The sequence below is a fragment of the Rhodamnia argentea genome, chromosome 2 (assembly GCF_020921035.1).
Source record: "Rhodamnia argentea isolate NSW1041297 chromosome 2, ASM2092103v1, whole genome shotgun sequence".
NCBI lineage: Eukaryota > Viridiplantae > Streptophyta > Magnoliopsida > Myrtales > Myrtaceae > Rhodamnia > Rhodamnia argentea.
In genome coordinates, this window is record NC_063151.1 from 19,375,339 (window position 1) to 19,387,123 (window position 11,785).

The 11,785-nt window shown below is 39.0% G+C and overlaps 1 protein-coding gene across 1 annotated transcript; it reads left to right on the forward strand.

Moving 5' to 3' along the window:
• The first annotated feature begins 4,559 nt into the window (after positions 1–4,559).
• On the forward strand, positions 4,560–8,876 carry LOC115739517 (AP2-like ethylene-responsive transcription factor CRL5). Its single transcript, XM_048274893.1, has 9 exons — positions 4,560–5,507; positions 5,608–6,247; positions 6,399–6,481; positions 6,712–6,720; positions 6,826–6,914; positions 7,013–7,086; positions 7,185–7,235; positions 7,344–7,420; positions 7,879–8,876. Exons 1-9 carry the CDS (start codon positions 5,147–5,149, stop codon positions 8,577–8,579), a joined length of 2,085 nt encoding a protein of 694 aa, XP_048130850.1. The 5' UTR covers positions 4,560–5,146; the 3' UTR covers positions 8,580–8,876.
• Positions 8,877–11,785: the final 2,909 nt, after the last annotated feature.

An 11,785-nucleotide genomic window follows, 5' to 3' on the forward strand; every position in this document is an offset into this window, starting at 1 on the left:
AAATATTGAAAAAAAAAAATAGGTAATTTCGAATTTTCGGCGAGCCACGTCGGTTTAAATCGGAATTAACACTAAAGTGAGTGTTTTTAAAAAAAATTGATACTTAAATAATTATTTTGAAAATTTTAATATTAAAATAAACATCATACATAAATTTTGACACTTATAATGTTGTTTGATCCAATCAGAGCAGAAGAGTCTATGGCTCGCCCTACTACCTGCTGCCAAATGGGGTTGATCCGGTCAGCCCAAGAGGGGACGCAGGCTCAAATTCAAAAGGAGGGTACTACTACTGACTTAGTAAGTACTGAGCCATTGAACCAGAGGCCTACGTAGGTCTACGAACGTATACGGCCCCAACACATTTCCATTCAATGTCAGATACGAATAAAAGCACAAGGCTCAGCTTGGGTCACATCATCATCTCTCTCTCTCTCTCTCTCTCTAAAGATCAACGATGGACAGATGAGCTGTGACCAGAAAAACCCTCACAGCCGCAGACCCACTCTCCAACAGAGCTGTTGGAATTACAGCTACAAGGTAATGTTCCTTTGTCTTGTCTTGGATGGCATATTTGCGGGCTTTTTTATCTTATCGCGAGCAACTGGCCTAAACTGGTAGAAATGAAACAAATTTATCAAAAATTAATTTTTAATAATTAAAAAATTTAAATTTATATATATGTAACAAATTTATCTTATGTTAATTTATATTAAATTAAGTTTATACCACTAAAAAATTTAAATTAGTACACATATAATAAATAGAGGGTAAAAATCGCAAATCGATATACCCATCAATTGCCATGATGATGTAACTTAGAGATTTGATGAAAAAATTTAACGAAAACTAATAAAGGATAAATTTATCACAAATATATTAGTTTCTATCAATTTAAGATTTTCGTGATATTAATCGTTTTATAATTTAAATGGCAACATTCTTCATTGGTGGAAACTCAAAACATGTTAAAAAAAACCTCCTCCTTTGACACGCTCTTGATCTTCACATGCTCTTCCTCTCTTTCCACCATGTCTTTGAGCCAGCCTCCATAATTCTCACGAAACTTTCTCCTGATGCATAACTTATGAAATATAAGCAATAAAAAGTCATGTACTCCGCTTCTCCGACCTGCCGCATCTTCTTTCCCGCACCGCAGAAATCATTTCTTCTTTGATCGCGAGAAAACGCGCTTCAGATACTCGATAACTTTTTCTTCCCTACATCAATTATCCGTTATTGAAAGCTCCGACGTTTACGCCTACTCATGTGATTATTCATCTCACTTCATTCCTTTCTCGATCCATACCATCAACAAAAATGAAATCATGCAGAGATATTCATTCGTAAATCTCAAATCTTTGGGCAAGAACAAATCATAAATATCTTTACCAAAGAAAAAACACATCATAAATATGAATCTTCGTAGCAGATGCAAAGTGCGTGCTGTTAATGTCGAATCAGAAGAAGCTGGGAACCACACTGGAGAGGCTTAAGGCAGGGTGCTCACAGAAAGTCAGACATGGAAGAAAAGAGAGATCTAGAATTAGATACTCAAGCTGTAAATAGGGTTGGAGAGAGAGAGAGAGAGAAAGTACTGTAAATAGGAAGTGACTGGAGGGGTGCACCAGTGTCCTTCCGGTCATATCTATCTTAGGACCCCTGCGCCTCTGAATAAAAGCTACCCAGTTTTGGTTATCTTCTTTGCTGTCGCCTTGGGGAAAAACCTTAGCTATTTTCTTATTCCTTTGCAAAAATAAATATTTGTTGTTACGCATCAATCTGGTTTGATATACTGTGTTAGATTTTTTTTTTTCTGGGTATGGCGGTTGATACTCTGGTGGATATTCTGTGATTTTCTTTTTTTGAGTTTATTCTTTTTCTGGTCCATTTTTGTTTGAGCTTTTGTAGCGCTCATCCGAATCTTTTAGGACGCGCATAATATTTCTGCTCTAGAAATCAATTTTTAAATAGAAGTGAAATTTTTTATACCTTTTCAAGCGGAGCAACAAAAATGAAGTTACGTAGTCAAACGGATTTTTACTCCAAAAACACTTCTGACATATAAATTCTAATCAAGAATTATTGTCAAGCGCGCCCGCTTGGGCACAAGAACCCTAGCACTCATTCTCGGGCCCTTGGCAGTGAGGCCATGTCCCTAGCGCCCCGACCGAGTCCACCTAGGCCACTCCTGACATCTCAATCGCCATGTCGAGGTCTATTAAGGTCGGGCTTGGGATACTGGTGCCGCGCCTGAGATTCATCCCATCCGCATCGGAGAAGTATGATAAGGGGTTCGAGTAACTAATATAGGCTTAGGTTGGGTAAGAATCATGAAGTGGTTTGCTCGTCAAAACAAAGATTCTCGTTGCATTTCAAACGACAACCACAAAAGTTTGCACGTATATGCAGAATTAAAGGCTCACGATGTTTGACATTAAATAATAGACTAATCTCAAACGGCGAAAAAGCGAAAGTCGCTCTAAATAAGCACTGTGTGCGATTGAATATATGTGGACATACATTTGGCCTTTGGCGTTTATCGTTTCGATTTCGCTTCTCGTTATATATCGAAATTCGATAAATATAGACATTTTGAGGTCATCCCAATAGTTCTCATAATTTTTCAAAGTAAGCTGCTAGTATGATAATCTGATAGTATCATCAATTAATTCTGATAATACTATCTCACGTTTTATGCAAAATATGAGGTGATGGTGTGTGAATCTACAGTTAAGTTCGGTGTTTTATGCAAAATATGAGTTGATGGTGTGTAGATCTACGGTTAAGATTGTATTATTTTAACAGTACTCTTAGGAATACTTTTCCAGATAATTACGGTGTTAGACTCTGTTTGGCGGTGATTATGATCCTCTGTTTGGCGGTGATTATGATCCTCCTTTTCTGTTCCCTGAAATAAAAAAGGATCATAAACATGTTTGGTAATGAAAAAAAAAATGATTTTGATTCTGATCCCGGGAACACTTTTGAACCACTTTTGTGAAACAAAAAAAAGATGATTCTGGTGTTTTGGAACACTTTTGGGGATCACTTTTTTGCACGATATACTTATGACTTATCCCTCATACTTATAATTAAAATTTTAATATAAAATGGTATTATTTAAAAAAAAAGTCCACGTGGATTTTCAACTTTACATAAAATTAAAATAAATTAAAATTCAATTTTAAAAATTGCTAAAAACTAATTTTCTTAAATTAAAAATTTTATTTAAGGTAAATTTAATAAAAAAAATTAAAAATTTAAGAAATGGGGGACATAAAAAATATTTAGATTTTTGATTTAATAATTAAAAAATTAAGATTGAAAAAAGCTAAAATTTTGAAAAAAAAATCTTGTCGCCAGATTCTTCCCCTCCCTTTTTTAAAAAAAAATATTTTTTTTGTAAAATTTTAAGCCTATATTTAAATTCAATTTATATTTATATTTATATTTTAAAAATTAGTTTTTAGAAAATTTTTAAATCTAATTTATTTTTTTATATTAAGGGACCTCTAATACGCATGTTTTTTTTTCGAATTTTTATCTATTTTTTATTCTAATTAAGTTTGTATTTTTTATTTCCTATTATGTTTTTTCAACTTTTGTCTTTTTTTTATTATTAAAAACTGGACTCAACCCTCCACGTTGCGAACTAAATCTCCATTTTTTCCCCATTTTTCGGGCCGCACAAAAAATTTGTCGAGTTGGGTGAAAAAAAAATCAATGTAGTTGAGTTGCGGGTCTTGTAAGCTTGTACGATGTGTAATTACAAGAGTGCAAAACTATAGGCAGTTGCACAATAAGGAGCTTTTTTTTTTTTTTTTTGTAATCAATCTAAAAGTCACAAGAAATAATAACAAACAAATTATTTAGACAAATTCTGTAAATGTAATACGAATTACTTTTCAAACAATATAAACGATCGCATACTCATGACAAATCGACAAACGAATTGAGAATGGAAATTTTGTTGCTTTTTCTTTTTCTTTTTGCTCCATAATCACTATTTGATTATTTTCCCTATTCTTTGCCATCAAATGTAATTATATAATTATTTGATTTAAATGACAAATTGGGAACGGAAATTTTGTGCGGCTACCAAACGCGTTTACGTTTCGGGAACAAAAATTTTAAACAGTTACCAAACGCATTCTGATTCTCAAAAAATCATCCAGGAAACAGAATAAAAAAAATAATTTTGATCAGAATCATTTTTTGAGAACGGAATCACTGCCAAACAGAGCCTTAGTGTTTATTACGACTGAAAATTCAAATGTCACTTATTTTGGGTGGCCTAGCGCCGGACAAAACAGAGGGTAGACACCGCACCTAAACTGAAAGCCATCAATACAGAATAGTGCCGGGGGATTCTACATATGAGGAAGGGAGTTTGGAGGATGTTTGGAGTTTCCAATTAAAATAGAAATGTATGGGTGGAGACCATTATGATAACAGATGACAAGAAGCCAAAGAATGTCTGAGGTCGCTGTAGAAGCACGTTTTCCTGGGGCTTTTATATATAATATCGCCATCCGGGATTTGTGTGTGCTTGTTGTGTTTAGCTGTTCCACCGTTGTTGTTCTTGTCTCATTAAGCAAAAGGCCAGTCCATCCATACTCTGCCCAAAAAGATAGAGGGAAAAAAAAAGAAAACAAGAACAAGAAAGGCACAGAGAGAGAGAGAGAGAGAGTAGTGGGTGTTTCTCTCAGATTGCCTTACACAGATCCCCATGGCTTTTTATGCAGGGATACTACCCAGCATTCGCTTGGAGCTGAGCTCTTTTTATTCTCTTTGTTTAGATTTGAAGTGAAGGGAGAAGGGACCATCTCTCTCTCTCTCTCTCTCTCTCTCTCTCCTATATATGAGAGCTTGAGAGCCTGTGAGCGTGAAGTTGTTGGGTTATATTCTCGGAACTAGACAACAACAACAACAGCAGCAGCAGAGGAAAAAAAAAAAAAGAAAACAAAACCCAAGTGTGTGTGTGTGTGTGTTATCTCAGAAGATGCAAGAAGATTTCGAAATGATTACTTCTCTTCTTCCCAATGATTGAAAGTCTCGAGCTTGTGCTTTGCCTCGCACCCGCAACGAGACGTGCTTAACGAAGTAACCCGACTTTTTTAACTGAACGAGGAGGAGGTAGAAGATGGAGATGAAGTCTGTGAGTGAGAATGGCAGTGGCGCGACGAACGGTAGTAACTGGCTGGGGTTCTCTCTCTCCCCCCACCACCTGAAAATGGAGGTCGCTCCACAGGCGGAGCATCATCACCAGAACCACCACCACCACTATCACCACCAGCAGCCACAGCAAGGTGAACCCGGGAGCTACTTTCTCTCGCCGCCTCCTCCACCGCCGCCACACTTTAGCAGCTCGAGCCTGTGCTACGGTGGCGGTGTTGGGGACAGCAACAGTGGTGGGTTCCTTCACTCTCCTCTGTCCGTCATGCCACTTAAGTCCGATGGGTCTCTCTGCATCATGGAAGCCCTCACAAGATCCAGACCACAAGGTTGGTTCTTTGCTCTCGAGGATAGAAAAAATTCTCTCTTTTGCTGTTGATTTTGAGTTCTTTGTTTCACTTGCTTTTGTTGTGTTGGTGTGTGAAGCAGGATTAGGGCAAGGTTCAACGCCAAAGCTTGAGGACTTTTTGGGTGGTGCAAGTGCAACAGTGACAGCAACAACAGTGCCTCTCAGTTTGGACAGCTTGTATAGCTACCAACAGAGTGCCGACCCAGAGAAGCAGTCGCTAGATCTCCTTCATGAACCGTTCAGACACCAGCAACAGCATCAGATGTATTACCCCAATGAGCTAACATGCCCTGCTTTGTACCACTCACCACTGGCTGAGGAGGAACCAAAGGACGCTCACATTGCAAGCTGTGACGAGAACGGTGGGTTCTCTTGCCTGAAAAGTTGGGTCTCAAGGAATTTCTCCTCCTCTTCTTCTTGTCATGTTGGGTTGGACCAGATGAGTAGTGGCATGGTATGCAATAATGGGGGAAATAGCTCCGAGGCTGTGGGTCCAATGGAGTGTGGTGACTTGCAGAACCTGAGCTTGTCCATGAGCCCAAGCTCAACTTCGAGCTGTGTCACAGTCCCAACGAGGCAGATTTCACCTACTGAGAACGAGTGTGTGGGTATGGAGATGACCAAGAAGAGGTCAAGTAATTGCCAGAACAAGCAGCCTGTTCACAGGAAGTCCATCGACACTTTTGGACAGAGGACTTCTCAGTATAGAGGGGTCACCAGGTAAATAATGAATAACTTTCACAGATTTCGCGCTCCTCTTGCAAATACCCTTTTGCAAGATCACTTCCATTCTTGTGGGTCAGACCTTGATTTTTGTCAAATCTGAAGCTTTTGAGTGATTCTTCGTCATTTTTTGAATTGCAAAACTTAGGCATAGATGGACTGGTAGATATGAAGCTCATCTCTGGGATAACAGCTGCAAGAAGGAGGGGCAGACCAGGAAAGGAAGGCAAGGTTAGTAAGAGAACCACACAAAAAAAAAGGAAAGACAATTTTTTTGGTAAAGGAAAAGACAATTACTTTGCTGTAGTGTGTATGTCTGAAAATGTAGTCCTTTTGCTGACTCTGCCATTGTTGGCCCCTCTGTCTTCATGATCTGACTGGGCGTTATTAATTCTTTCTTGTTTCTCATGTTCATACTCAATGTTGTGGATGCTACTCTCATTCAAACGCCGAACCATTAGTCTACTTGGGTAAGCAGAAAGCACCATTTTTGTCTTTTATACCTTAAGCATTTTGGGCGAATATTCTTGTTTTTTGTTCTTGTTCTCATTAGCATTTCAATTACTTTGCTTTAGGGGGTTATGATAAGGAAGAGAAAGCTGCAAGGGCATATGATCTTGCTGCTCTTAAGTACTGGGGACCTTCAACACATATAAACTTTCCGGTAATATAAGAACCGGCATTATTCGGTTTTTCTCAACATTTTTTTAGATTTCTAGTGAGATGGAAATAATCTGACACTATGCCTGGTTTTCATTAAAGCTAGAGAATTATCAGAAAGAGCTGGAGGAAATGAAGAACATGAGCAGGCAGGAATATGTTGCACATTTGAGAAGGTGAACAGCCTGAGATAACATAATTTGTCATTTCCATAAGATATATCTTTGTGCATGAAGTGCCTCTAAAGCTGAAAACCATTTCTTATTTTTTGCAGGAAGAGTAGTGGATTTTCTAGAGGGGCTTCGATGTACAGAGGGGTTACAAGGTTCCTTGTTCAAGTCTTTTGCCCCAATAATCTCATGCTTTGTATGGAATTTAGTAGAGAAGGTGCACTCATTCTCGACATTCTGTCTAATGAGTTCCATTCCTGCAGGCACCACCAGCATGGAAGATGGCAAGCTCGGATCGGTCGGGTCGCTGGAAACAAGGACCTTTATCTTGGGACATTTAGTGAGTCACTCGAATTTGAGACCACTCTTTTACTTTGGATCCTTCACATTTCTTTGGTATTTTGGCCGAGTCTCATATCTCTATGCTATTGTTGTGCCTGGCTTTGGACTCATTTTCATGGCAGCTTTCCTCGCTTTCATGTTTTCAATTTGCTGCCACTAGTGACTGGTTATACTTTTTTCTCCTCTGCCCTAGGGGAAGAAAAGGAACTTGATGCTTTGTATAAGGCTGATTTGGCTTACTTTATCTCACTGTATTTCACTTGAGGGCAAAATTTACTTTTTAAGGCTGTCGTTGGTAATAAAGAGATCAGGACAAAAAGAGCTAACCTTGCTTTAATGCAGGATGGAAGGATATCTGTCTTAACATGTTCCACTCTCAGACTCTAGCTAATCTTGGTTACAAAGTTGTGTTAATTAATCTTTAGTATAATAATATTTGTTACTGTTAAACTTCAGGCACTCAAGAGGAGGCAGCCGAGGCATATGACATAGCTGCCATAAAGTTCCGCGGCGTAAATGCTGTGACCAACTTTGACATCAGTAGATACGATGTGGAACGGATCATGGCGAGCAGCACCCTCCTTGCGGGGGAGCTGGCCCGCCGAACTAAGGAGATCGAACCGAGCGAGGAAGTTGCCGACTATAATAATGCACTGACCCAGCAGAAAATTGGCGGCGAAGGAACTCTTCAGCTCGAGAGCAATGGCAACGTCACAAACGGTTCTGACTGGAAGATGGTTCTGTACCATTCTTCGCCACAGCTCCAAGCTAGCTGTAATCAGTCACTTGATCACAATTCTATAGGTTATCCTTCTGGTGGTGGTAACTATAGGAACTCATCCATTTCAATGGCCCTACGTGATCTCATAGGTGTGGACTCAAGCCAGCCATTGGTCGATGATCCAGCTAAGGTAGGGACACGTCACTTGTCAACCCCGTCGTCCTTGGTGACCAGCTTGAGCAGCTCGAGGGAGGCCAGCCCAGACCGAGCCGGGTCGGTGGTGGCTTTCGCTAATAAGCCTCCATTAGTTTCGAAGCTTGCGAACGCTAGTCCTACGTCGGCTTCTGTGACTTCTTGGTTTCCCTCGGCCCACATGAGGCCTAGTGCAATTTCCATGTCTCATCTTCCCGTTTTTGCTGCTTGGAATGACACCTGAAAAGTGAGTTTTTGCATGAAGAAAGAGGGGTGGGAAGAGGAAGAGGGAGGCACTGGTGTTGGTGGTGGAAAAAAGTTTAAGGATGTGGGAATTATTTCTCCTTGTTTTTTTAATCTTCATGCTGTTGTTTTAGTACTTTTTTTTAGGGCTTAGTGGATGAAATTAGGGGGAGAATGACTTGGGGGGCCAGCCATATCTGTCTGTATCCATAGTTTAGGCAATGCAAAGAACCCTTTTTGAAACTGAAACCACTTCTGGTTTTTGGCTCATATTGGAATACATCAAGAATTTTGCAAATGGGTGGTAAATGAAATGTGAGGGGTGATCTCTCTCTAATGATTGAAATTCTTGTAAGATGATGTTTGGCAATATGGGAAGTGGGCTCTTTTCATTCTTGTGTATGCAATTATAAATTGCATCTTACTTTATCCCACTTTTTGGGTTGATTGGCTCTTCTTGCTAAGTACAAAAACCAACTCATTGTTTTGCCTGCTTAAAGCAAAAAATGTAATCAATAAAAGAAGGAAGAGAAGAGGGGTCTAAAAACTTCGGGGTGGTTTTGACCCAAATTTCATCATCAAATTTGTTCTCAAACATGCACTACACAATCATTCCTCATCTCTCCAAAAGGCTCTTCTTTCTCCAAAGGTGACAGACAAATCCCATTCCACAAATCCAGAAAGGAGAGGTGGTGTAGATTCTCCGTGTGGTGATGAGAAAGACTTCATTTGGTTCCATCTTTAAAGGGATTCTCAAAGAAGGGAGGGGTGTGTGTGTCATCATGATTAGTTAGGACTGTCTGCTAATCTCTACTTTAAATTTTTTTTTCTGGGTAAAAGCCATTTTTGGGTAAGAGGAAAGAAAAATCAAATCTCTAATCTTTTTGCAAACTTCTGCAAGCGAAATTCAAAAGAGACTGTTGACTATTATGATGAAAAACTCAAAAAGTGATTCCATGTCCTCATGTAAACATGCAGTGGGTGGAGTGGAGTGGACATGGACACTTATTATTATTAACATTATTGTTTCAAGTACTCCCAAACTAAGCAATCAGGGAGGCTTTCACATGTGTGGGAGGGGCTTGTGTGCACGTGTGAGATCGGCTGCAGATCTTGAACAAGAACATGAAGGGAAACAAAAAAAATCATCGAAGGGACAACGAGGAAATGATGCCGGAAAAGCTGGGAAAGTGGCGGGGTTACTGTGCGAGGGAAGTCCAATTACCAACAGTAAAACATCATTAACTTCACTGACTAGGAACAGTTCTTTCGTGTTCGTATGTTTTTTGTTTTGCATGCAAATGGATCTACTGGACGTGGTGGGTCCATCTTTGGTTGACCAAGTAAAGATTGCCTTTGAAAAACGAAATCGAATTCTTGGGATCTTTAGGGAGAAGAAACGCACCAGAAGAAAGCAAAGGCGAGACAGGCCAAGAAAAGGTTGAACCAGAGCAGTCGAAAGCAACAACTGAGAGAGAGAGAGAGAGAAATCAAGAGAAAATAGGAAGAAACATATATTTTAAGAACCCTTCCAACTTTTCATTTGAGTTGTGGTATGCCTACAAATCCATCTTGGAAATTAGAACGCTAGCAAAGAGACGGCAATAAGCGGTAAATGCACGTTTAAACGAGTGGGTCATGTCTGCAGTAAAAAGTTAAAAGTGAGTTTCGTTCGGCATTCCAATAATATGCTAAATCACTTAGAGCACATTTTGTTATAGTAAAACGGCTAATATAGACCCTTTAACATATCAAAGAATCATTGCCGGAATGGCTATAAAGTATTATATGCCTCAATTCGAAGTTCATATTGACGACCATTGACGGACAAGTCCGAAATTGCTATTATATGATAAGTTATTTTATTTATAACATTAGGAATATCGGTTAACATAATAAGTTCATTATGTGTATGTTTATTGTGGTAATATCTTGAATTATATAAATCTGCAAAATCTAATTTTCATGATAAAATTTCACAACATAGATCAAAAGGGAGGAAAACAAAATAGAAACCCCAAAGTCAAAGCCACTGTAATCCACCCATATCGTATGTTGGATATTACAATGTAATCTTAAACAAACCGAAAGGGCATGCCAAAAAGTCACAGATTTCCACCAACCTGTTTCAGAATCACCAAAAACTTCTAATCTTTTTTTCAAGGAGTGATCACGAGCGAGATGTGTGATGTTTTGGTATGCTATTCTCCTAAGTAAATGAAAACGGAGCCTCCAAAACGACACGACGAACTATTCGATATCGCGCCGCGCATGCCATGATGTCATCGGATCGAACAACGCATCACCGATTTTCCGGTGAACTAGTCTTCTATTCCGTTTACTCACCTTGTATTCTTATACTTGTGTGGCGAAGTATATATTAAGGATAAAAGACTGTTAGAGACGCACGAATAGAGTTGGCGCGGCAGCATGAAACGTCGCTATTCGGGATTGTGACCAAAGGTTAAAGATTTCGCACGGGTAATCATGATTGTGGATCGAGATTGACATAAAAGAGAGAATTTTTTTTTTTTTTTGCCTTTTTTTTTTGGCGGAATATGCGTACATATTACATGCACGTATATATAAAGAACTGTGCAGAAGCCACCGCATATTCATTTGTGCTTCTTTCTTTATGCAAAGATGAGAAGAGATGCTCCATAGTGCTATCGTGGACAACAGACAGTTCCAATAGACAAAAGTCACAAATTTGAAGATAAAGAAAAACAAAGCTCGATTGGACAATGAAAAGAAAGAGGGGGCACGTATAAAGGGGAACACGCCAACAACTATAACAAGAAAAAGGATAATGCGAGTGTGATTGATGGTCAAAAAGTTGGCAAATTTCTTCGTGGAAAAGCTTGCAAAGTATGTAAGATTACTTGTTTATTTATTTATTTTTTTTGTCAATTTCCCTTTTATTCTCCCTTTATTATCTGCATGTCGAGCTTAGTCAACAAATATGATTACATTTTTGTTGTTGACAGAGGGATCGACAACAAAGCAAAGGACATCTTTTTTTTTTTTTTTTAAGATCATCGAGTAAGATCTTAGTTGCACACGAGCTGTATAATCATAGCATCTAAATTTACCCGCTCTCGCGGTGAAATGCGGGGGTGGCAAAACGCACAAACCGTCCGATATGCGTTGTCACGAGACTGATCGGGGCGAGAATTGCGATTTTCTTTCGCTAATCTGGTTGGAAAG

Coding starts and splice junctions, on each gene's coding strand:
- LOC115739517 (XM_048274893.1), top strand. CDS start 5,147: ATGGAGATGAAGTCTGTGAGTGAGAATGGCAGTGGCGCGACGAACGGT. Junction 6,248..6,398: donor CAGTATAGAGGGGTCACCAG/GTAAATAATGAA, acceptor TGCAAAACTTAG/GCATAGATGGACTGGTAGAT. Junction 6,915..7,012: donor CAACACATATAAACTTTCCG/GTAATATAAGAA, acceptor TTTTCATTAAAG/CTAGAGAATTATCAGAAAGA.